This window comes from Notolepis coatsorum (assembly GCF_963971535.1).
Source record: "Notolepis coatsorum genome assembly, chromosome: 7".
Classification (NCBI taxonomy): Eukaryota; Metazoa; Chordata; class Actinopteri; order Aulopiformes; family Paralepididae; genus Notolepis; species Notolepis coatsorum.
The window spans coordinates 38,221,396-38,248,682 of record NC_140171.1 but is presented as its reverse complement, the minus strand read 5'-3'; the positions used below and the strand labels follow the sequence as shown (position 1 = coordinate 38,248,682).

The 27,287-nt window shown below is 45.1% G+C and overlaps 1 protein-coding gene across 1 annotated transcript in view; it reads left to right on the top strand.

The window, feature by feature from the left end:
* The window catches only part of ptpn9b (protein tyrosine phosphatase non-receptor type 9b), an 85,016-nt gene extending 65,319 nt beyond the window's left edge, over window positions 1–19,697 (top strand). Inside the window, exons 7-13 of the mRNA XM_084319120.1 lie at window positions 311–1,284; window positions 1,423–1,519; window positions 1,758–1,827; window positions 5,523–5,601; window positions 6,251–6,401; window positions 13,962–14,169; window positions 14,501–19,697. Of these exons, the coding sequence (XP_084175246.1) occupies window positions 311–1,284; window positions 1,423–1,519; window positions 1,758–1,827; window positions 5,523–5,601; window positions 6,251–6,401; window positions 13,962–14,169; window positions 14,501–14,724 (1,803 nt within the window). The 3' untranslated portion in view covers window positions 14,725–19,697. The remainder of the gene's footprint in view (window positions 1–310; window positions 1,285–1,422; window positions 1,520–1,757; window positions 1,828–5,522; window positions 5,602–6,250; window positions 6,402–13,961; window positions 14,170–14,500) is intronic.
* Window positions 19,698–27,287: the final 7,590 nt, after the last annotated feature.

The following is a 27,287-nucleotide window of genomic DNA, read 5'->3' as shown; positions in this document are numbered from 1 at the left end:
TAGTGTGTAGTGTGTAGCAGCTCTATCAGAATAATTGTATTATTTTTTTATTATTTAAGTTTCAACAGCATCAACATATTTTGTTATTTTATTGTATTTTCCATGTTCTGTCATTTAATATATTCCATTACCTTTCCTGATATTTTAGGTTTTTGCCGTGGTATTGTTTTAGAACCGATATCATGATACTTAGGCTTGCATCGGTGTCGAAGTAAAAATGTTGGTATTGTGACAACACTAGCCACTCATAATGTTTGTATTTTATTTGTAGTGAAGAATATGTAATCTGTGTTCCATGTCGCATTCCCAGGTCTGCACGGTGAAAGCCCACGAGTTGGCCAATCACATCCCAGTCTCCTCCCTCCCGGAGCACCTGGGCGGGACTTCCCAGTACAGCCACGTGGCCTGGATTCAGTCCTGTGTTAACTCACACACACACTCTGCCCCGGGTGACACACAAGACACACACGACTTTATGGGCAGCCTGCTGCGCTCCTACAGCCTGGAGAGCAGCAACACTAGCGCGGGCGCTACGCTATCCCACTATCCCACCCATATGAATACAGTGTTAGCTTCTGTGCTAGTGGTGGCTAACTCCAACTGCTATGATGATAGCAACGCTAACCCACACGCTAACCACTGTGGTGGATTGGAGGGCAGGACTCGAGGCCAGGGCCAGAACCAACACAGTCCAAACAGGCCGCAGGGGAACCACCATCACTGGAATGGCTCGGCGGTGAGCGGGGGAGCGGTTACGGTTAGCGGCACGAGCCCCAACGCTAATGTGAATGGGCGCGACCGCCAGCCCCCTCCCCAGTCGGACACGCCTCCTGACACACCCTTGTGTCAGAAAGGGGATGAGGATGCGGTTGACGGTACGACGACAGACTCTGCACACAGACCCCAGGACGAGAGCATAGAGGAGGAGGAGGAGGAGGAGGAGGAGGAAGAGGAAGAAGAAGAAGAAGAAGAAGAAGAAGAAGAAGAAGAAGAAGAGGAGGAGGAAGAGGAGGAGGAGGAAGGTGTGCCCCCACTACCACAGAAGTCTTTGCCACGGCCCCCCCACCAGCTATCCTCCCAGTCCCCACCCCTCTCCTCGTCGTGGGGTCCTGAGGACGAGGACCCCTGCATGGAGATGGAGGTGTCCATTCACATGCCAGAGCGAGGCGGGTTGACTGTGCGGGAGCTGGTGGAGCACGTGAAGAGGAGGAAGAAGAAGGGGATCTACCAGGAGTACGAGGAGATCCGCAAGGAGCCGCCGGCAGGCACCTTCGACTACTCCAAGTAAGAGTCAGTCTTTCTAGTTTATGAACCTGGATGGTGGTTATCTTCTGTCATGTCTTAATTATCATGGAAGCCTTCAATTTAAAGCATGTGCTTGAGATAAAATGACAACTGTATGCATTTCTCCCCTTTTAACAGGAAGCTATCCAATCAGATCAAGAATAGGTACAGTGATGTCCTGTGTCTGGACCAATCACGAGTGCGACTCTGCCAGTTCTGTGATGATGAGGACGAGGTAATTAAATTTATTAAATTTAACTGTTTTCATATTCTACTCAACTCCAGATCCATTACACAGGCAAAGTTGTCTCTAAATGACAGCTTTCATTAGCACTACAATGCCCCGTCCTATACCATGTACTAATATGGAAATATATTCCGCCCACCTCTAGTAGTGATACAGAGGGTAAATCCATAGGGGGCAGTAGAACATCACACTTTGAAGTTGGTCTCAACTCTCATATGTTCTTCAGACAACAGACTACATCAATGCCAGTTTCATGGACGGGTACAAGAGGAGCAACGCCTACATCGCTACTCAGGGTGAGCACCTACTAAGCCTACACTTCACTTAGTTATTTACATTAGGGCTGGGCGATATGGCAAAAAATTATATCGTGATAACGATATCGATAACAATATCATATCACTCGATATAGATAATTATCAATATTGTATAAAAATAATCGTTTTTTTTTAAACAACAGATGTATGTTTATTTTGCAGCTATTCTTTGTCGTTGCCGCCATCTCTGCTGGCTGTGGCTCCAGGGGAGTTGAATAGTTCTGGCTCTGCTAGTTTCTTTTCTATCTTTTGGCGCTTTTTTGGTGGACAAACCACCGTGCACCGTGACTCGTGACTGGAGACTAGCTCTGCTAGCACACATAGCATACTGTGTACAGACGGTTTCAAACTGTATTTTAAATTAGAAAGCAAACAAAATAAATGGACAAGAGAAAAATAAATCTCAATTTGGTCAGTATTGTCATTTGGACAAGCAAAGCCATTACTTTAAGTTGCAAGAAAGACAAGTCTGTCCACTGTCTCTGGTTTTAAAACTGCCCTGTTGCAGGTAACAAACAAACAAAAAAATAATAATAATAACAAATTCGATATTTTTCATTTTCGATATATATTTTTCCGATATCGATTATTAAAATATATCGCGATAATTATCGTTATTGTTATATCGCCCAGCCCTAATTTACATACACTACTACTACCGTACTCCTCTGCGGGGTGAGCACCTGTCCTCTGTTGAAACAAACTATAACTTTACTCTTCACTTAGTCAAAGAGACCCGACCCCTTAGCGCTATGTCCTACTCATCCATGATGGTGTAGAAGGCTAGAGTCCTTTCTTGGCACAATCGAGTTTCACAATTTTTTTGTGTTCAGGATTTTTTGTGCCGGCCTGAAATCATGGCTCGATTGACACACTGGAGCCATCCTTAGCATAACCCCTCCCCTAACACTATCGAACCTAGAATGCATTAGCATGGTTTCCCCCTGAAGTCCATAGTTGCTCAAAAGTGTAGCTTAGCAAAGCTAATGTTAACTGTTTCATGTACAGTACGTGACTGGAAAATGCTAAAGCAATTAGCACCATACTCCGGGAGGTATAAATAAAAACACCGATTTGGCTAGTTAGTCAATGAATCAAGCTTAGCTAAATATAGCAAAACATTTTGTGATTGAATGGAAAAATAAAATGGTACTTGAGATGAAAGCGTGACCAAAAGCGTGACAGCCGTGACCTGACCACGACCCCACAATCTGAGTAAATCTGGAGGAGGAGCCAAATTAGCTCTTTTTGAGCTGGGTCTCATAATAGTTATTAGGGGTGGGAATCACCAGTTTCATCACGATACGATTTCGATTCTTTGGACAACGATACGATAAGTCTACCACGATACGATTCGATCCAGGTACCTGCGATCGATTAACACTATCTGTAACATTTAGACCAACTCAAAAAAGGCAACGAAAATGTAATTTGACATTTAAATTTTTTGAGCTCTTCCAGACATTTTAAATGAAAAACAATCTATTGTTTAATACAAATAGACCTCATGTTCACTGTAAAGTGCCACATTTCGATATATTGAGCTTTAAACTTAAAATAACTTAAGTTCCATTTTTTGGAACACACAACCTAAAACCCCTCCCTACCGCCCTCTCCCAAACCGTTCCTACAACAATTTATTTATGTTGCATGATCATGTATAATTTATTATGTATTATATTTGTTATGTTTAAATATCAACATTATCTGGCGAATGTGCATGCGCACACACACACACACACACACACACACACACAGACACACACACACAGAAAGGGACAATGGCTTATAGCAGACTTAATGATTTTTGAATATTTGAATATAGTGTAATGTTTTGCTACTTAAAATCATTGAAAGTAGAGAGAGAAGGGAGATAGGCTCAGTCTCTCTGTGCCTCTGAGCAGGGTTAGCTTAGCGTTAGCAGGAATGGCAAGGATGCAAAGCATGTTAGATGCATTGGACCTTGCAGGGACTTATTTCGGGTAGCAAAATGCGACCAAATAGGCGCACTCTGGAGCCCTGCTGTAACGTCTTCACACACGGGTGTTTCACATGCTGCTCCTGTTGGGCGTATATGTTAGCCATCCCGCTAACCTGACTCTGTCAGGTGGTTTGTTTTCACATTTCACGTGATGATCTTGCGTGAGTCCAGCTGCCAGAGCTGCGCTTGGGCGTAATGAGACTTGCCACAGGATTTTCAGAATAAGAGTATCGATATGAACCGATCTTTTTACATTGCATCGATCCTATTGGATCATTGATAATTATGTTTTCACTTTACCCTGATTTTAATAGACTGGAGAGTAGCCCTATTACTTTAGTTTGTGGCTAAGTGTGCATCTACCGTAGTATGAAGAACAGCATGGATTATGCTGAGAAAGGACTCTACTAATCGACAACACAAGTGGTTACACAAGTATTGTACGAAATGGGAAAAGTGAAGTTAGTGAACCATAACTGAATGAATGAATGACTTTTATTTATATAGCACCCTTCACAGCACGAATGCACAGGGTGCTTTACACTACAGCTTAGTATATAAAAAACACAACAAAACAAAATCAGAAATAAATGACAACAACAACAGACAGCAGTTAAAGGCGGCTACGTGGCGTAGTGGGCAAGGCGCTCGCCACGAAATGCTGGAGACGCTGGGCTCGTCAGTTCGAGCCCAGCGCTCCACATTTGCTTTCAGTTTAGCTGGTCATTCATACTAATACACATTGGCCGTATTAGGGGGTGGGAAACTGATGGGTGGGGATCGGGCGTTGTGGACAGCGACTCCTACAGGTCGGTTGGTGCGCCTGCGCAGTAGAATCAGGAAGTGTCGGGGGCAGCGTGAGCCTCCCACGCGTTACTCCTCGCCACTGAGAGATCGAGCTGCGCAGGTGAAAAGATGCGACTGCTGTTACCTCAAGTACCGGAGGGGACTTGTGCTATGTATGACTTAGTCCACATTGCAGCCGGCTTGTGGGAGGCAAGAAACAGCGTCCGTGACAGGGGAGGGTTGAATTGGATGATACGAAATTGGGATGGGAGAAAATATAGAAAATGGGAGAAAAAGTGGATAAAAAAAAACAGACAGCAGTTAAAAAACAGTGAAACCAGATAAAAAAAGTAGAATAAAAGAATTTGGATAAAATCATGAGTCACTAATTAAAAAACAAAACTATAGGAACAGTGAGGACAAGAAAGAGTGCCTATGTATGACCAAAGGCCTGTCTAAACAAATGTGTTTTTAGTTGTTTTTTTAAAAGAGTTTTCAGAGGGGGCAGGTCCAGGGGGAGAGCCTTCCAGAGCCTTGGTACTGTCACCTCGAAGGCTCGATCACCCCTTGTTTTGAGCCTGGACTTGGGGACCACCAGGAGGTGCTGATCGGCAGATCTGAGTGAGCGGTGTTGGTGTAGGGATGGATGAGTTCAGTGATGTAGATAGGGGCCTGACCGTGGAGTGCTCTGAAAGTAAAAGTGAGGACTTTGAAGTGAATTCTATAGTGTACCGGGAGCCAGTGCAGGGATACCAGAATGGGAGTGATGTGACATGATTTTTTTTACCTTGTGAACTGAACCCTAACCCTCACTTTAACCCTCTTTAGAGCCAGTTGTATCATCTGGCTGAGATAGTGTGTGTTGTGGACAGTGGGACGGGTCTGACGGGGTCTTTGTGTTTCTCAGGTCCTTTACCCAAGACCTTTGGGGACTTCTGGCGCATGGTATGGGAGCAGATGGTACTGATCATTGTCATGACCACCAGGTGAGAATCCCACCACGTCCCCTGGTTTCAAGGACAGTGTCTTGTGTCATGAGAGATACACAGGTTGTAAATGTATGCATTTAAAGTGATCAATTACGTGAAGAGTTCCTTTAACTCTTGGTGTGGGTGGGTGGCTGTAGCTGGGTTGCCTCTTTCTGACTTTATTTACAATGCTTATGTGGGGTGACAGTGGCTCAGGATGTAGAACAGTCGTCTGCTAATCGGAAGGTTCCCAGTTAGATTGCGGCTCCTCTCGGCAGTGCGTCAAAGTGTCCCTGAGCGAGCAAGACACTTAACCCTGCTATTCTCATAAAACTACTACATTAACTACTCCTCAGCGACTTGAATTAGGGGCATGGTCACAAGGTGGTTTGAGAATTCTGGGATACACCCATTGTCGGCCACTGCATTTCTAGTTAATCATTCGTGTGTGTGTGTGTGTGTGTGTGTGTGTGTGTGTGTGTGTGTGTGTGTGTGTGTGTGTGTGTGTGTGTGTGTGTGTGTGTGTGTGTGTGTGTGTGTGTGTGTGTGTGTGTGTGTGTGTGTGTGTGTGTGTGTGTGTGTGTGTGTGTGTGTGTGTGTGTGTGTGTGTGTGTGTGTGTGTGTGTGTGTGTGTGTGTGTGTGTGTGTGTGTGTGTCCTTCTTCCAGGGTGGTGGAGCGTGGCAGAGTGAAGTGTGGTCAGTACTGGTCTCTGGAGGAGGGGAGGACGGAGAAGTATGGATTCTTCCTGGTCAGGAACACGCATATCCAGGTGTTCCAGGACTTTAAACTCTCCCTCCTGGAGCTCTACAACACACAGGTGAGACACAGTCCCTAGTTCCACTGGGCCAGGGAAATCCTTGGCAGTTTGGGAATTTGAGAAGGGTGAAATTAGGCATTCAAAGTTGTCGAAAATGGATTGATGTCATGCCTTGATGAAGGTAATTTCTTTAACCTCATAAGCATTGGACACGCATTCGTGGCACTTTGCGCTCGTCTACCTGGTCGGGGCTGAATTTTTCACCGATCATCCAATACACTGTTCGAAAGTTGAATTTGACGCCTTTCGATCGCCACCACACTCAACCAATTGCATGCTTTGGGTCTCCAGTTACATGACGATATATCCGTCGAATGACCACGTCCAGTTCTGAACGGTCTAGAACTGACCAATCACCACTGAGGCGAAAATGATTGACCATTGTAGCCAACAAGCGTCCGCTCCAAAAGAGACCGCAGATGGGCGGGTGAGAGTGGGGGAAGGTGGGGAAAGTTGACGAAGAAGTCCGTTGTTGTGACTCAAGCATCAGAATGAATGGAAGCGGATCGCCATTTTGGATAATCACACTGTATTTTTACCGGTACGCACATTTTCTCAAGCACTCATTTTTTAATGGATTTTTATACAATTTCAACCTGTACTACATGTAGGGATGGGAATCCAAAACCGGTTCCCGTTGGGAGCCGGTTCCTAATTGTCCGATTCCTGGAATCGCATGCCTCCGTGATTATCGATTCCTCTTATCAATGCCATGTTTTTTCGACAGTTGCGCATTTTAAAACAATAACGTTAGCGCCACGGATGCAGCCATAGAGCAGACTATTTGATTCCTTAACACATTGAGAGCCACGCCCCTATGCCCAGATAACCCCTTCCGTGCCAGCGCCTTAGTCAATGGGAGGTCGGGGATATTTGCGAACGCTTAAACTATATCTTAAATTATGGCTATGGGTCTAAAACACCCCTCGCTTATCAATGACTTGCTTGCAGTCAACATGTACGAAACGGATTGTTTTTTCATTGGTCCATTTCCGTTTTATACCGTTTTGAATACGAGTATAGTTTCGGAGAGTTCTAGTAATTTCAGAGAAATTCCGCGATAATAGCCCTTTAGTGGAATACACAAAACACGTTGTCATTTTTCGGCTGATTTATGAATAGTTTTCAAATAAACGCTAGATTATCGATAGTATATGTGTACTTATGCACGCTAGAGAAGCGGGCTGAAAAATCTATTATCCATGACCTGGTCGCGTGAATATTTTAGGCAACCAACTTGTGTTTAGCGTTTCTCTGATTGGCCAATACGCCCATGTGACCACGGCAGCGCGAGAGAGAGGCAGCGCGGAAATAGGCTGTCTATTGCCTCGCGCTGCAGCGCGGAAATAGGCTGTCTATTGCCATTCTCTAAGTCAAACTCTAACCTTAACCAGCTCCTTAACAGCGCCTAAACTTAACCCTTCTAACCTTAAGCAACTCCGAAACAATGCCTAACCTTAACCAACTCCGAAACAATGCCTAAACTTAACCGGCGAAATGAATGCACGTTAAAAAATATTGCCATTCTCTAAGTCAAACTCTAACCTTAACCAAGTCAAGTCAAGTCAAGTCAAGAGTTTTAATTGTCACGGCATACAGGTATACAATGAAATGCGGGTGGTCTTGCCCGCAACGATGTGCAATACAGTGGTACATATAATAGAATCAAAAGAAGAAAACAACATTGTGCAGTAACAGGTAGCAGGTAACATGGAGTGACATCTCGGTATCTGTACATAGTTATTTACAGAGCATGTGTGACATGCTAGTTAGCTTTGGTAGTGCAATACACTGTTCCTGTTATTCTAATTTAAAGTGTCCTTTCCTTTGGCCATAAGTGTGCGTGTGTGCGACATGAGTGTGTGCCCGCTCATGTTAAAGTGTTAAGTGGCTGCTCGTGTGTGAGCGTGCACAGTGTGCGTGTCGTGTGTGTGTTCATGTGTGCTTGTGTGTGGACAGTTCAATGTTCTGAGCACTCAATGTTCATTGTTCATGGCTCTGATGGCCTGGGGGAAGAAGCTGAGCCTAAGCCGCTCTGTCCTAGTAGCTGGGGTTCGCAGGCGTCTGCCTGACCTCAGCAGCTGAAACAGGCTGTTATTGGGGTGGTGAGGGTCTTTCATTATCCTGCAGGCTCTGGATTTGCACCTCTTGTTGTATAGAACCTGCAGGGGGGGTAGTGCAATACCCGTGGTACACTCGGCTGAGCGCACCACTTTCTGTAGGGCCTTCTTGTCCTGTGCCGTGCTGTTTCCATACCAGGCAGTGATGTTTCCGGTCAGGATGCTCTCTACAGCTCCTGAGTAGAAGGACTGGAGTATCTTCCCCGATACTCTGAACTTCCTTAACTGTCTCAGGTGGTAGAGACGCTGTTTCGCCTTCTTTACTACTGTGTCTATGTGTGTTGACCATGTCAGGTCCTCTGAGATGTGGACCCCCAGGTACTTGAAGCTGCTCACCCTGTCCACGGTAGCCCCGTTTATCATCAGTGGTGTGTGTGTCTCCTGCTGTCCTCTCCTATAATCCACGATCAGTTCCTTGGTTTTGCCAATGTTCAGGAGCAGGCTGTTGTCCTGGCACCAGCGTTCCAGTACCTCAACCTCCTCCCGGTAGGCCTTCTCGTCGTTGTCCGAGATCAGCCCCACCACCACCGTGTCATCTGCGAACTTCACTATGGAGTTGGAGCTGAACTTGGCCACACAGTCGTGTGTGTAGAGTGAGTACAGCAGGGGGCTCAGAACACAGCCCTGGGGGGACCCGATGCTCAGGGTGATGGTGTTGGAGGTCTGACCCCCCACCCTGACCGCCTGGGGTCTTTCGCTCAGAAAGTCCAGTACCCAGGCGCTCAGGGCGGAGCTCAGACCTAGCTCGATCAGCTTGTCCACCAGTCTGGTGGGGACTATGGTGTTGAACGCTGAGCTGTAGTCAATGAACAACAGTCTCACATAGCCCCCCTTCTGACGGTCAAGGTGCGAGAGGGTGCTGTGCAGTACCTGGGAGACCGCGTCGTCGGTGGACCTGTTTGTCCTGTATGCAAATTGCATAGGGTCCATATCACTGGGGAGGGAGGCACAAATGTGGTCCTTGACCAGCCTCTCGAAACATTTCATGACCACAGAGGTGAGTGCCACCGGTCTGTAGTCATTTGGACATGCTGGGGAGGGTTTCTTCGGCACAGGGATGATGGTAGACATCTTGAAGCAGGCAGGGACCACTGACTCCGCCAGTGATTGATTAAATATGGCGGTGAACACAGGGGCCAGCTGGTTGGCACAGGTCTTGAGTATACGTCCTGTTATGCCATCTGGGCCAGCAGCCTTCCTGGTGTTCACCTGCATAAATGCTCTTCTCACACTGTGTTCCGACAACGAGAGAGCGTCCCCCCCCCCTCGCGGTTGCCCCCCCCCCTCCACAACAGCCGGCGCGCCAGTGACGTCACTAGCCGGAGAGCCAGCAGCGCCACTGTCTACACCAAACCGAGCGTAGAAGGTGTTGAGCTTGTCCGCGAGGGAGGCGTCGTCGCTCCCCATTGAGGGGGCGCTGACTTTATAGTCAGTTATTGTCTTCAGTCCCTGCCATAATCCTCTTGTGTCGTTTTGTGCCATTTGTGTCTCCAGTTTATCAGCATATGTCCTCTTAGCAAGTTTGACAGCTTTGCGTAGAGTATAGACTGAAGCCTTATACTCCTCCATGTTTCCTGACTCTCTACCCAGGTTGTAGGCGGTGGTACGAGAGTTCAGAGCTGCTCTAATGGTGCTATCCACCCACGGTTTCTGGTTTGGGAAAATCCGCACCGTTTTCCTGAGGACAATACCATCAGCTATTGTTGTTATGTAGCACACCACTATGTCTGCTAGTTCACTGACGTCACTGGCGCTTCCTATGAACATATCCCAATCCGTGTCTGCAAGCACGTCCTTGAGCGTGGCCTCTGATTCGTCGGTCCACTTCTTTGTCTCACGTGACACGACGGCGTCACGTGATCTCTGTTGATATGCCGGAAATAGCAAGATGGAGTCATGATCGCTCGAGCTTGTGGACCCCGTTAATGGCGGAGCGGCTACTGCCTTGTAACCCGCTTTGAACGGGGAATAGCAGTGGTCGAGTGTGTTCTTCCCTCTGGTGGAGCAAGCGATGTGCTGGAAAAAGGACGGCATCACTTTCTTCAGGTTGGCCTGGTTGAAATCGCCGGCCACTACCATCGCTGCGTCTGGGTGTTTGATCTGGTGTCTGTTGAGATGATCGTGTAGTTCGCCCAGCGCTTTGCCCGTATTCGCGTGTGGGGGAATATACACGGCAGTCATGACGACTGCTGTGAACTCCCTCGGGAGGTGAAACGGACGACATAGGATAGAAAGATGTTCCAAGTCCGGCGAACACGAGTTTGAGAGGACCTGCACCCCCTCGGGATTAACCCAGGAATTGTTCGTGATGAGAAAATAACCAGCTCCTTAACAGCGCCTAAACTTAACCCTTCTAACCTTAAGCAACTCCGAAACAATGCCTAACCTTAACCAACTCCGAAACAATGCTTAAAGTTATGCCTAAACTTAACGGCGAAAGAATGCGAATGCACGTTAAAAAAAATTAAGGGAATCGAACTAGCCAGCAACGAGCCGTAGGATCGTGCCAATTGAGCTATTTCTGGATACTGAATAAGGGGCGGTTACTGGCATATAATGCTGCCGCGACGGAGCTCCGCGGCCGAGCTCCGCTCTGCTGCTGCCGCGTCGCCGCGGGGGCGTGGCTAGACGCAAGTTGGTTGCCTTTAATATTTAGGCGACCTGGTCAGCGCTAACGTCATACACGCACACACACAGACACGTTGTGATCGCTATGAAAAAAACATCTGATTAACCCAATACTGGTCAAATAGAGTCCTTACCTCACATCAGATGTTCTGCAAAAAGATTAATCCAATTCCTGATCGCCATTCCAAATATTGATCGCGTTTATTGATCCAACGTTATAGTCCGAAACACATAATCGACGCTGCTCTGAGGGTCCTCAGTCAATCTGGTAACACGATACTGCTTGCCAGAGATGGGAAAACCCCGGGCCAGACTTTTTTTCTGATGCACATGGCCACCCAATCCAATCCAATGATGTGCATTACCATCCGGGAGACGATAGGCGGCGGTATTTGCCCTTTTCGAGCTCAGACCCATTCACAATGATAACGTCAGGCTGGATGGATGAAAAATGTCACTAAATATCGCTAATAAAAGAAATAACGATTAAAAAAACGAGAACTCGTCATTGGCACTCAACGCATGGCGAGTTAGCACGACTAATCTCGTCGTCGGCACTCAAAGTGTTAAGGGCTCGAAATATCAGAATAAAAAAAAAAAAATCTAACCCTAACTAACCTTACCGTCATGCACTTGTCCTAATAAACTAACCTACACTGTAGCACTCAACACTTTGATGAACATTGTTACTCAGCTGATAGAGTTGTGCCCTTCCTGATGACTTGTCGTACAGAATTTGTAAGTAGCTTTGGATAAAAGCGTCAGCTAAATGACTAAATGTAATGTAAAATGTAAATGAAATTGCCTGGGCTTTGGTCGCATATGCTCCCGAAATGCTCCCGCTGTTTGACTGTTTCTATGTGCAGTGAAAACTACTCCAATGTTTTGCAACCTAGTCATTCATTTAATTCGGGGTAATCTAACGTTAGCCACGGAGCTAACGCTATCTAACCAAGCTAATACAGACACACAGAGACAGACACACTGAGCTCAATAGAAAGGGTGTGGGCGAGCGGGGACCGGGCAGGGAGCTGTCTGTGTGTGTGTGTGCGCGCGCTGGTCTTCTGAGGCTGCGGTTACATTAGGGCCAGAACGATTAGTTGCATTTCATTTTTCAGAATGCTGCGTATTGGCAGGCAAGTTAGAGTTAAGTTAGACGTCGTTTTGTCTCGTGACCACCGAGTGATGTATATAAATGTAGTACAATGCCAAAGCAGTAGGTGGCGATGTAGGTCAAACATGAAGGCCATTTTCAACCAATCAGAAAGGTTGAACGAGTTCATTCATTCACACTCCACATCCTGCTCAAAATCTCAGAAAGCCACCATCTTTAAATACCTCGCATGAGCCATTTAGCAACATAGCATTTATTTTTCAGCAAGAAACAAAGTGCAATAAACAAAAACGGATACATTCACTGTGTTCTGCATCATTTGTTGATGATTTGTTGATGAAACAAAACTAACATCAACACAATTGACCACCAAGAGCGGAGTTTAGTCTCACAAAAAGATCGCCGATTTTGTTAGCTTACGTGCTAACGTGATTGGGATATGCCATTATAACAGTATAGCATTGTGGCTATTGTACATTAACCTAGTAATGAATGGATGAAAACGTTATTTAACAGATTGCAGAATGGGTACAATACAATACGGCTCAATACAAACAATTGTTAAGGGGATGCAGACTGTTGTAGTTTGGACTGGGTTCCTTATAACAATAACTTGACAACACATGATCTTAGTTTAGCCGCAGCTACAGGCAATCTGAGGAGGACGCAGCTGATATCCTGTATAGGTCCAGCCAGGGGAGAATTTGGCGTCGGTGTTTACTACTGCGCATGGACGTTGGGCAAGAACGGCTCCGTATCCGGCTCGCGCAAATTACATGGCACTGTTGTCGACGAATTTCCAAAACGAAAACACCCTTTCAGCGTTGCCGCTAGGAAAACGCGTTTTCCTGCCAAAACGGCGTTTCCTTTTAACTTGGACATGCAAATGTAATCATTTGAAAATACAACGTTGCTGTTTTTCCCCAGTGTAACCATGGCCTGAAAGACCAGAGACAGAGGAGTCAGAGGAATGGCGGCCTGTTGAATGCAACTACAGTTTAATAGATTGAATTAGTTTGGGATATTGAGCTGTGGTTGCATTTAACACGTCGTTATTCAATAGATTAAATTAGTTTAAGAATAAAAAAATTTATAAATTAGTTTAAGAGAATCTCAAATACATTATTTTATTTAAGTGTATAGTTCATTCTTTTTTTTTACAGTTTTTGTATTTTTCTGACATGGGGGCTCAACAATAAATGACAATCAGAAATGTCAAGTTGCATGTTGTTATTCTAACCAGCTTAGTTCTGTTGCATTTCCAATTTATTTATTTAAATTATAAATTTATCAGGGAGCGATAAGGGAATCGATAAAGAATCGGATCGATAATGGAATCATATCGATAAAATCTTATCAATTCCCATCCCTAACTACATGAGACGGAATAAATACTGTCAGACAATCTAACAATAACACATTTACAAGTCATTAAGTTTAGCAAATAAGGAAACCGATAGAACATTTCAAAGCACTCAGAATTGCCCATATCTCAATTTCAACCTATTTCTGATTTGTGCAAAATTTGGCATTTCTGAAGAATCGTCTCCGCCGAGATAGGCTGGCCTAGACCGCACCGCGTCACATCTATTAGATAAGAAGAGTGCCTTTGACTACTGTTTCAAGGCCAACTGTGGCACACACATATACTGTATGTCAATAACGGTTATTCTGTTGCTTTCTCAACTACTCTGCCAGACCGGTGAGAGGCGAGAGGTGTCCCACTACCTCTACGTCAGCTGGCCAGACTTCGGTGTGCCCAAGTGTGCATCAGCCATGTTAGATTTCCGTGAGCACGTGCTGCGGAGGCAGGAGGCAGCGTTCAGGAGCCTGGGCCCCAGCTGGACCGGGCCCCCCGGGGGCCCTCCTGTGGTCGTGCATTGCAGCGCGGGCATCGGACGCACAGGTAGATGACTGTAGTCAAGTGATGTTACTCTAACATCATGTTAATCATTTGTTGACTTGCAGTGAAGTATATCTGTTGTAGTTTAGATCTAGTCTGTCCCTTCAATCATTCTCTCCTGGAAATAGCCATTATTTGCAGTTCTACAATATAATGTCTTACCTCAAATGCAGGTGTACAAGTGTGACAAATAAACTTGAAACTTGGACATTTAAAAATATTGTAAGGGCGCTTTGCACCTATTCTCTGAAGTGTACAGCAGACACATTTATTTTAAAAAGTATAACCCGCCATCTCCCGCCCTCCCCTTCCCCTTGCGCTCCCTTTCCTGTAGGGACGTTCTGTACGCTGGACATCTGCCTGTCCAGGCTGGAGGACATTGGCACAGTGGATGTGCGCCAGACGGTGCGACGGATGCGTACTCAGAGGGCCTTCAGCATCCAGACATGGGATCAGTACTACTTCTGCTACACAGCGGTTATCGAGTACGCCCAGCGCCACGGCAAACTGAGCCCAGTGCAGTGGTCCGATTCCGACCTAGAGACTGACAGCGAGTGAGACGGGGAGGAGGGGATGGAGAGACGGATGGAACAGCCAACCAAAGCGGGAGCGGTAGAAAGAGGCCAGGGCTCCAGAGTGCGACTGTTTTGGTCGCACTGTGCACCCAAAAATCAGTGCAGTGCGACTGAATATTTTCCCTTGTCGCACCGGTGCACCTCACATGTAGCATGTGCTATGAAAAAAACGGTCTGTGCGATGAATGAACTTACTGCAGTAGCACCCGTGCTATAGCCCGTGTGTGAGAAAAGAAAATTGTGTGTGAAGGAATCGATGGGCCACGCTATTCTACTTGGTAGTTGTAGTCTCTATCGTGCGATTAAAAACCATGTCCTCCCGTCTGCGTAGAGTCCATACATCAAACACCCAATCCCATAATTCCTAGCGAACAATCCCATTTTCCTCAGCGAGTCGAGAGCTAATTAGCCTACGACAAAATGAAGCAGTATTTTCAATTGCATCTCCGTGAAGTGAAGATTAAAATGTGGCCTATTGCATCGCCAAAGAACTTCCTTTCAATAAGTTCAAGCCGCTAATTTTACTCTGCAATAAGAACGGAGCGGATATCAGTCCATCTTATGACAACCATGTCCAATGTGGATAGAGACCATAGCCGATGAAATAAAGTTGGAACTGGTGGAGGAAATTGGAGGAAGCCGCTACCTTTCAGTGATGATTGACGGGGACACGGACGCTTCTAACAAAATAATGTGAAATGGTCTACGTTCGAATCATTATAAATGGAAAACCAACGAACAAGCTGATCGGGCAACATGAACATGCATTAGGTGAGTAGCCGACTATTAGGACGTTTTTCAATACTTAAATACTGGCTACTTAAATTTCCCTCCGGCGATCAATAAACTATCAATCTATCTATCTAATAACGAGACAATATGCAAATAAGGTAATACTAATAATTGTCACGGATCCCCGGATAATATGAAAGTGGCTGGCAACTTACTGCTGGTAAAATCACTGTTTATTTCTCGTTTTGCATAGTATTACATTCCTCTTCTATAAACAATCAAAGTCCCACCGTAAGAGCTATGGCCTCATACAGGTCCATTAAACCTTTTTGATTAGCGTATTTCCTTCAAGCTAAGTTGAACTGAACATTTCACTGTCAAAAGCGCAAACGTAAATAAACACAGTTGCCTCGCAACAAGGTGACACGGTTTTCAAAATAAAGGTCACATACACATAACGTAGTAGGTAGGCCTCTCTCAATTCTTCGAATAAAAGTCCCGGATATACATAAACATTGATTGGCATAGATCTCTATAAACCGCCCAACACATTGATCACTTTAGGCACACACTGAAACCAGTAACATCACAAATATGAAGCAGGTAATTACCCATACAAATAATAAACCTTTCATGGGGTTATTTACAATAATAATAATTCATTTTATTTATAAAGCACTTTTCATTGTGAAACAAAAGTATGCAGAGTTCCTTCTGATTAATGCAATGGTGTGTGTGTGATGGTCTCATTCAAGGAGTACTACAAACGCACACACACAGTTTGTTGTTTTTGTTCTATTAGTGATTTACACACTTTCTAAAAAAAATTGTGTGCACCTAAATTATGTGCTGGTGCACCTAAAAGAAAAAGTTAGGCGCACTGGTGCAACCAATGTAAAAAGTTAGTCTGGAGCCCTGCAGAGGAGTGGGGGATGGAGGAGTGTGCGGTGGAGAAGAGGAGATGATTATCCCAGAGAGAGAGAGAGAGGATGGTTGTTGCCTTGATGTAGCGATGCCAACTCTGAGTTACACCTCCTTCAGCAGGACGGACATGAGTCTGGACAGAGGGAGGGGTTGTACCTCCTTCAGCAGGACGGACATGAGTCTGGACAGAGGGAGGGGTTGTACCTCCTTCAGCAGGACGGACATGAGTCTGGACAGAGGGAGGGCTTTATGTAGCGATGCTGACTGAGTTACACCTCCTTCAGTAGGACGGACATGAGTCTGGACAGAGGGAGGGGTTGTCGGAGAGAGGGAGGAAATGCAGGGAGAGGAGATTATGCGTTGCATCATTGATTGATTGATCGAGCGAGCTGTCCTGCCAATTTCCAAGCCCTTTTTTTTATTTTTATTTTATTTAGCAAACTCTCTCCAGGGGACTTGGCCTGCCCTGAACCTGTCTTGTTGACGAGAGTGATGAGTTGTAGCATTTTTATATTGACTTGTTGCACATGAGGAATGACAAACTTGAATTTGACCCCTTGAAATCCCTCACCTTTTTGACCCTCTTTGTATTTCTGTGTTCCTTCTTCTCAATCTCCACCCTGAGCAGAATGCTCTGTGATTGGTCAAGTTCACACAGGTAACATGTGAAGGGGGTGAAGAAGGTCAAACTTTTTTTTTTTTAGCAAATGGTAATGCGTGAGCCATTTAGTCCATTTCTGTTTTTTTTTTTTTTCTATTTTCTGTGTACTTGTGCTTTTTTATGGTGCGTTATTCTGTGTGTGTGTGTTTCATATTTGTGCATAATGTAGACTAACCTTTCAAAGCCAAAGTCCTCACCCTGAATGCTTGGATGTAGTACTTACTATGATATTATAGACTGAAGCCTGTGTATATTCTTGTAACATACATTTATATATTATTGTGCATAATAACCTTTGAAAGAAGAACAAAAAAAGCCTTGTTTAATATAATTGACTTAACCTTGAGTAGAAATATCTATTTAGTGGGCCAGACTATGAAAACAACAGATGAGTTTTTTTATCATGAAAATTTATAGTTACGTATATAACTGAGGTTCTATGAATCCTGGGTGACCGCCAGAAGCGGTGCTTAAAGCACTGAATCTTCCATCTTGCGCAGGTCGAGTATCTATACTGACAGTCACGTGTGACCCCAGATGACCCGAGGGTATATCTTCCGTTGTCATACGCGGCTCGGTTCCTACAGAATCTTCACGAGGATTCAGAGTGAACGATATATTAAGAATATTAACTTAAACTAGCTTTTAAGTGAAAGCGCTACTGCTTATGTGAAAAAATTTATAATTATAAATCAAGAACGGGGAGCGAGCGCGCTGTCTTCACCAACAAAGGATCTCAACATTAAGTAAAGTTTGCTTTGAGTGAAAGCACTACCGCTAACTTTGAAAAACGAATTGGGAAACGTCATACCGACAGCAGCTCATGTTGGCGTACGATAATCTACTGACTGTAGGCTTCTGTACTTATCCAGTTGAGACCACTCAGTCAGTGATGAGGCTAGAATCCACAATTTGGTGTAGAACGTCGACACCAAGTTACTTCCCAGGAGAGGGATAGCTTGTCACAGCCCTTGGAGGGCGAGCAGTACTTGCCAGAACCGAGCCACTGACCCCAGGAAGATATACCCTAGATCGGGTCATCAGGGGTCACATGTGACTTTGTTGGTATAAATACTCTACCTGTGCAAGACGTAAGATCCAGTGCTTTAAGCACCGCTTCTGGCGGTCAGGAAGGATGAAATGGAACTCTTGTCATCGTATCGTAAACCTGTGTGATTGGTCAGGTCTTGCATCATCTTAACTGTTGGAGCGTTCTAATGGGACGATCTTGTGTAAATTGGCCTTAAACTTCCTCATTCACTGCCTCGTCGTCCTCAGATTGAAACCTGACCTGAAACCTTGTTGCTGTTTCCTTCCTTTCTCTGTTTGCCCCACCCCCCTTTTTTATATTAACTATTTTCACACCACAACTGTTGCATTGTTTGATTCTCGAGGCATAGTCTGCCTCAGATATTTGTGCCTTCAAGCTGTTCTTAGCGTGTTGTCGTGCAGTCCAGACATATAGCAATTTGACCCAAACTAGCGTACTCACGTAATACACATAGACTACGTCTCACACAGGACACCCATATTTTACCTGTAGGTCTATATTATGTAGTGCACTACATTTGAGTGCATTAAGTTAGTGAACTATCTGGGGAGCAATGGTGCGGTCTGAGACATAGCTATCCTTTATCATTTGACCTCAGGGGGTAATTCTACTAGTGTTTTTTGCCTAGTGTCAAAGATCTGTTTTCTGGGTTCACCTCTGGTGATTTATCATTTAAAGAAAAGAATATCAACTTTATTTTGTATTTTCTACAGTATACTGTATTGTATCCTATTATATTTATGACTTTGTAAAACTTCAACAGTATTGAAATCAATGAATGTTGGTACGATGCTTAAATGAAAACAAAACAGTTCTCTCATTTGATAAGCTAAACACATCAGATGGGGAGTGAAAAACATTTTCTGTTGTTTACGATGACATTTGGTGGAAAATGTTACTTGCCATTGTACTTTCAGAACTGACTTGTATAAAAAAGAAAAAGAAAAAAAAAAGTGATTGTTCAATTCCAGGACAATAGAAAAAGGTAATGTTTATGTTTTTAAACGGCCTGTTGCAACACCCTTATGTAACCATAACCCTGGTATCGCTGTTTGGACACCCAATGCCAAGGAGAAAGCGAAAACGGATCGCTATAAAGAAATAATAATAAAAAAGGCAAAAAAAAGGACTTTCAGCTGCCATGTCTGTTCACAAAAAAATCCCAGTTCATAGTCAGAGTAAAATATATCGAAAGGGTTGAAGAGTGAATGATTAAAAAAATATATATATATTGAGTTGCTATGGAGAGAGCCTTGAATGTGTTGGGGGGGGAAACGCTGGCCAAGGGATTTAGTGGAGACAGATGGGGATGATGGTGATTGTGGACCCTGCAACCCTCCATGCCAAAGGCCCAGGCTCATCATTAAAGCTGTTCCTTCCTTCCATACATCCTTAAACAGCCTACTGGCATGGACCCATCAGTGCAGCCTTGCATCCACAGAAAGAGTAACCAGAAGAACATTGTTAAAATATTGTGTATAGCTAGAGAGGGAGGGAGAGAGTGTGTGTAAGTAAAAGGCTCTTGGTCCCCATGCTACTTTTAAGTTGTTTGTTTTTACGAACAGCCGAGAATGCTAATGTGAGTTTGTCGTTGGTGTACCTTTTAATGTTTATTTTTGTGCTTTTAAGTTGTTGGTTTTAAAATGGCTGTCCCATTAAACCAATGGTATTACTATCCTGAATGAAAAAAGCAATGCTGCTCTTCTCTTCTTCAGTAACTTCATTGATGAAACCGTTCAGAATGATCTCTTCAAGGTTCACTCATCAGTTGGATTTTAGAGATGCTTTCTCATCTACAGTGTTGCTTGAAAATATGGGGACCTCTTTGGAATAGTCAGTTTTTCAAATATTTCACACAATAATCTTTATTATATCTTCAGCTAAGATACATTTTCTGATAAAGCATGTCATGATTCAAGGAAAACACAAATAGTTTGAATATATTTGGATTATTTACTACCGTAAATACAATTATTAATGAAATATCCTAATGTGCATAATTATGTGAACCTTTGGGATCCAGAAGCTGCTGGCACCTATGGCTTCAACTAAACCTTTCCTAGAGCTGAATACTAGTCTCTTGTATGTGCTTTGATCGATTCTGGTTCATTTTCATCATTGAACTCCCTCAATTCACTGACATCTTAGGGATTCCTTGCATGAATAACTAGTATTTAAAAGTGTCCCAATGTCATCTCAGACCATCCATAATGCTACATGTCTTCTCATTTAACCACTATTATGTATTTCTGCTTGAATATTTAGAATTGTTGCCTTGCTGCATAACTCCTTTGGCATGGCTACAGGTCATTCCTCCGTAGAATTTGAAAGTAAAAACATAGAATTCACTGATTTCCTCATAATGGCAAGGTCAACAGGACCAGAGGCAATAAAGCAGCCCACAGAAATTACACTCTTACACCATGCATAATGATAGGTATGGTGTATAAATGGTGGATGAAAATGTGAATAACCACCACTTCAAAATGTTTTTTTTGGCCAAAGAATACACCATTTTGATCAACTTTTGATATGCTGGTCCAGAAAATATATCTTCCAGTGGACTACTAAATTCATTTTGAATGGACATGTGAGTCGAAACTTGATAGGTTTGCCCATAACAAGATGCATCTTATTCACTAAGTTCACATACTTATGCACACTAGAATATTTCATGTTTAATCATTGTATTTAGTAAATCATCCAAATGTATTCAAACTAGGGCTGCCAGTTTATCGTGTTAATTAGATTGATTAATTAATTACACAGCAAATTATCGCGTTATGAAAATGAACTCAAAATGAATAACACATTTTATAATATTAAAAAAAAATAAGTCTCATCCATTCCATAAGAACGTAGAATAAACATTTACAGACTATTTTTTTTTAAATGGGCTATTTGCATGTTCTTGGTATCTGATTCTATGGACATCTATGGATCTCAGGGAATGTATTCCCAGTGTCAGAAATACTGTGTCTGTTACTAGGCTTGAGTAAATTGTAATGAACCAAATGAGAATATCAATTCAATTTAATTTATTTATTTTTTATCTTTGACTGAATAACAAAATGCTAAAATTTACCAGACCTGAAAAATCTAAGCAAATTAATAAATGGAAGATGATTAAACAGAAGGTTTTGTAGATACAGTACTGAATTCTGCCATCCGGACACATGCTATTTGAAATATGTTTATAGAATATAGAATATCAGGCCTAAAATGGTTATGCGATTAATTAATTACAAATCCTGTAATTAATTAGATACTTTTTTTTTATCGCCTGACAGCACTAATTCAAACTATTTGTGTTTTCCTTCAATCATGTCATGCTTTATCAGAAAATGTATCTTAGATGAAGATATAATAAAGATTAATGTGTGAAATATTTGAAAAACTGTCTATTCCAAAGGGGTTCACATACTTTAAAGCAACACTGTATAAATGTATATATTTCATTAGGACATTTTCACTTTCAAGCAAGAATGACCTCATATTGTTAATAAATAAGTCATACCCCCACCTCCAATTTTTTTTACATTTATCAATAATGAGAATTGGAAAACAAACCTAATGAATGCCCAGCAGTTAATGGGGGTTGATTGGTGATGATATGTATTGAGATATGCTTAGGAACAATGTAAAATAAAGCAGCCCGTCAATGTGGAAACAACAACAGTGCCCCTGAAGCTGAATGCCTTTATTTAGAATAAATATACCATCTTATTTCTTTAACAGAAAGAAAATTACATCACAAAACGTGAACAGTCCATATTGAGAAGGTAAAGCCGAGAATGAAAACGCAATTGATCATGTACATTTAAAAGATCTCTCAGTATGTTCTTCATCCAACTTGTTGTCAGAATTACATCAGCAGTCAAATAATTTAGTCGTGGGGCTGTGTTGGGGAAGGATGGCTAACTTCTCAAAATGTGGTTCTACATCGAAAAGGTTAAGAAAACCTTGACTGTACCTCGGTAAGCAGCCTCACAGATCCTTAAAATGACAATTCTGGTTACTTTCAACTGAGACCCTATTCTTCTCATCTGATATACATATTGATTCCAAACAAAACCTCAACTGGACCATGAATGATTTGTGTTTTTCTTTCACACCTTTCACAACCTGGTCAGACATGGCCAAAGCTGGGACTGTTGTATCATCATGGATTTAACTCATGTACCACAGTTGGTGGTGTGAATTGTGAAAGGTTGCCTAGCAACTGGAGAGTTTACAAGAAACTCAATGGGAAGGTGGCTAGGTGGTGCAGTGGGCAAGGCGCTCGCCACCAACGCAGGATATGCTGGGTTCGAGCCCAGCTCTCGGCGTTGCTACCAGCTTGGCTGGTCGTTCATACTAATACAATTGGCAGTATTAGGGGGTGGGAAGCTGGTGGGTGGGGATCGGACGTTGTGGACAGCGACTCCTACAGGTCAGTTGGTGCGCCTGCACAGTAGAATCAGGAAGCGACGAGGGCGTCGTGTCCCTCCCACGCAGACCCTCGCCGCTGAGAGATTGCGCTGTGCAGGTGAAAAGATGCGACGGCTGCCTCCTCGAGTATCGGAGGAGACACGTGATGTAAGGCTTCGTCCACATTGCAGCCGGCTTGTGGGAGGCATGGCCTAACAACGTTCGAGACAGGGGAGGGTAGAATTGGACAATACGAAATTGGGGACGGGAGAAAAATTGAAAAATGGGGAGAAAAAGTAGATAAAAAAAAATAATAATCAATGGGGACACAAACCCAACAACCCAATACCACGCAGGACCATGGCTAGCCGCAGCCAGGCTGAACATATGCTAGTGAAGACAAGGCAATAGACTTCAGTCAGAATCGAACGGCATGATGCCAGATTGGTAGAGAAATTGGGTTGCAGCAGTTCTCCTTGAATGTGTGTTTGCACCACCCTAGCAGCATCACCTGCGGAAGTGGTTCTTTGGCAGTGTATTAAAAGGTGTGTTTGGCGCCCGGGAGCAGGAGACACAGCAGGCGGTTCTGTAGTAGGGGTACACACACAGCCGGGCCTGCACCACCACCACACAGTTATAGTACTGGTCTCTGCATGATGGGTCTGGAGGAAGGAGAGGGAGGAGAGAAGGGCAGAGAGCGGGGTGAGAGCCGGAGTCAAACCCCATGCTGTGCTTTACCTGTCTTGGCTACACAGGGCTGAGAGTGGGGTGTGAGAGGAGAGAGAGCACGGGATGTGAGAGAGCGGGGTGTGAGAGAGCAGGGTGTGAGAGTGGGGCTTGAGAGAGCGGGTTGTGAGAGCGGGGTGTGAGAAAGCGGGGTGTGAGAGCGGGGCTTGAGAGAGCGGGGCTTGAGAGAGCGGGGTGTGAGAGAGCGGGGCTTGAGAGAGCGGGGTGTGACTGAGAGAGCGGGATGTGAGAGAGCGGGTGTGAGAGAGCGGGTGTGAGAGAGCGGGTGTGAGAGAGCGGGGTGTGAGAGAGCGGGGTGTGTGAGAGCGGGGCTTGAGAGGGCGGGGTGTGAGAGAGCGGGGTGTGAGAGAGAGCGGGGTGTGAGAGAGCGGGGCTTGAGAGGGCGGGGTGTGAGAGGGCGGGGTGTGAGAGAGCGGGGTGTGACTGAGAGAGCGGGGTGTGAGAGAGCGGGGTGTGAGAGAGCGGGGTGTGAGAGAGCGGGGTGTGAGAGAGCGGGGTGTGAGAGAGCGGGGCTTGAGAGAGCGGGGTGTGAGAGAGCGGGGTGTGACTGAGAGAGCGGGGTGTGACTGAGAGAGCGGGGTGTGACTGAGAGAGCGGGGTGTGACTGAGAGAGCGGGGTGTGAGAGAGTGGGGTGTGAGAGAGAGAGCGGGATGTGAGAGAGAGCGGGGTGTGAGAGAGAGCGGGGCTTGAGAGAGCGGGGCTTGAGAGAGCGGGGCTTGAGAGAGCGGGATGTGAGAGAGCGGGGTGTGAGAGAGCGGGGTGTGAGAGCGGGATGTGAGAGAGCGGGATGTGAGAGAGAGCGGGGCTTGAGAGATCGGGATGTGAGAGAGCGGGATGTGTGAGAGCGGGATGTGTGAGAGCGGGTGTGAGAGAGCGGGGCTTGAGAGAGCGGGGTGTGAGAGAGCGGGGTGTGTGAGAGCGGGGTGTGAGAGCGGGGTGTGAGAGCGGGGTGTGAGAGAGTGGGATGTGACTGAGAGAGCGGGATGTGAGAGAGCGGGGTGTGAGAGAGTGGGGTGTGACAGAGTGGGGTGTGAGAGAGCGGGTGTGACAGAGTGGGGCTTGAGAGAGCGGGGTGTGAGAGAGTGGGGTGTGACAGAGTGGGGTGTGAGAGAGCGGGGTGTGAGAGAGTGGGGTGTGACAGAGTGGGGTGTGAGAGAGCGGGTGTGACAGAGTGGGGTGTGAGAGAGCGGGGTGTGAGAGAGTGGGTTGTGAGCCGGAGTCAAATGCCATGATGTGCTCGTCTTTAGATTCAAGATTCAAGAGTTTTATTTGTCACATACAGTACATACACAAGACAGGCAGTGAAATAAAGGTGGCCATGCCCGCCTTGATTGTGCAAAAATACAAATAATAAAATAGAATAATAAAATAGAATAGATAATAAAATAAACTAGACATGATAAAAAAGTTATAAGAATAAAATAAGTGACCATACCTGTCTCGGCTAGACAGGGCTGAGGGTTGCATTCCTCTCGACTCTCTGGGGTCGTACTAGGGTCACAAAGGTCACTTGGCACAGCGTTGCCGGCAAGGCAACGCACCTCACGCACGCGGTAGCCACCTTCACACGAGCGCGAACACTGGAGGGAGTCAAGAAAAGCAGAGGTAATTTCTCACTGGGTCACAAATGTGTTCTGTGCTGATGGTGCATGATATATGGGCTGGGCTGATGGGTGAGAAGTTAGAGGCGATGCAGGTTGAGGCCCCCCTGTTGTCCTGGGTTGTTGACTATCTGACTGGCAGACCACAGTATTAGGCTGTGTCAGACAGACTGGTCAGCAACACCGGGGCCCCGCAGGGGACAGTCCTCTCCCCCTTCCTCTTCACTGTCTACACCAATGACTTCCACTATTGGTAAGAGTCCTGCCACCTTCAGAGGTTTTCTGATGACTCTGCGATGGTGGGATACTTTTGACTAACTACAGTAAATGTTCATTGTGAGCGATCTGTGGTGCTGAATTTCCCTTGGGATTAATAAAGTACTTCTATTCTATATATATACTCTATGCTGATGGTGCATGATATACGGTATACTCCATACTGAAGATGGGAAATCAAGTACATAGAGATTTATGAACAATGCATCTGTATATATATATAGCAGTTCTGGACATCTGCACACATTATCTGTGTCTGTAAAGTCAACAATACATTTTATTGTTGACTTTACAGACACAGATAAAGTGTGCAGATGTCCAGAATTGCTATGTGCAGCAGACAAACCAATATACTCTAACGTCCAATCACAGCTAATACATTAGCATCATTTATATATTCAAGCTCCACATGTTTATAGACATCCAGAATTGCCATGTAGTACAGTACGGACGGCTAACAAGAAGATACTGTCTTGGTAGTTGGTGACATCAGTGACATCAAGGGATCATGAATAAAGTCATTCTAGTGTCTCTTAGCTGTGATTGGTCGGAGCATCAGTACCTGTATGGAGTATAATTAAAGAGGTCATATATAACAAGGTTAGGATACTCACTGCACTCCAATCTGTGGCAAACCACTGGGCGTCACACAGCCTCAGCTGGCAGGGCTGAGAGGCGATTGGCTGAGGCAGGTGGGAGCACTTTGATTGGTCCACAGCCTCCATGCCACCATTGTCATGGAGGACACAAGCCAGACCCCGGGTCTGAGTGCCATTCCCACATTCTGCAGAACACTGACACACACACACACACACACACACACACACACACACACACACACACACACACACACACACACACACACACACACACACACACACACACACACACACACACACACACACACACACACATGCTTTGTTTTATGTGGAAGCTGTTTTCATGGTGTGTGTTTCATGGTGTGCGTGTGCGTGCGTGCGTGCGTGTGTGTGTGTGTGTGTCTGAGAGTGTGTGTTTGTGCATGTTAGTGTGTGAGTGTGTGTTGTACAGTACCTGTCCCCAAGATCCTGTGTACCACTCTAGGCGCTTTTGACATGGTCCCGAGTCACAGGACATCACTTCCAGTGGGCGTTCCCCTTCACAGCTGTCCAATCGGAGACTGGCCGTGTGATCCATCAAGCATAATGCGGTCCGGGTTCTACTGCCTCTACCGCATTCTGCAGAACACTGTGTGAAACGGCAACCACACATAATAGTACAAGTACACACACACACACACACACGCACGCACGCACACAATCAGTGACATCACACTGCAGATTTCAACTTGAAAACATCAGACATTGTGCACAGATGGGGCGACAGTGGCTCGGGAGGTAGAGCAGTCGTCTGGTAATCCGGAGGTTCCTGGTTCGATTCCCGCTCCTCCCAGGGCAGCGTGTCGAAGTGTCCTTGAGCAAGACACTTACTTAAACCCTAATTGCTCCCGATGAGCAGGTTGGCACCTTGCATGGTTGCCTCCGCCGTCAGTGTGTGAATGGGTAAATGTGAGGAACAAATTGTAAAGCGCTTTGGATAAAAGCTCTATATAAATGCAGTGCTCTGTCTTACCCGTTGGCTCCAATAGGAGGTGAACCAGCTCCGGGCGCAGGCTCCCATGTCACAGTTCTGCAGTGAGTCTGGCTTCATGCCTGTGTTACACTCCTCATCCTCCTCCACGTCCCCCTGGTCCCCCACACACACCACCTGCCTGCTGCTCTGACCCACCCCGCACGGCACCGAGCACTGGGAGAGAGAGGAAGGGAGAGGACATAATTATGTCAAAGGTCATGACTTCCTACATGTTAAACAAAAAAATTTGCAAAAAAATAAAACACACACAAATATTTTAAGTACTTGACTTAATTCCTAAACTTACTGGATGAGTTAGAAGTGTATATGTTTAGTAAATAATTGTTAACTGAAAATTATAGGAATTGTAACAATCTAACTGAACTATGGGATAACCTTGTCATACAAGCATGTTGCACTTTGAACACTGGTATTGCTGTACAGTGTGTGTGTGTGTGTGTGTGTGTGCGTGTGTGTGTGTGTGTGTGTGTGTGGTGTGTGTGTGTGGTGTGTGTGTGCGTGCGTGTGCGTG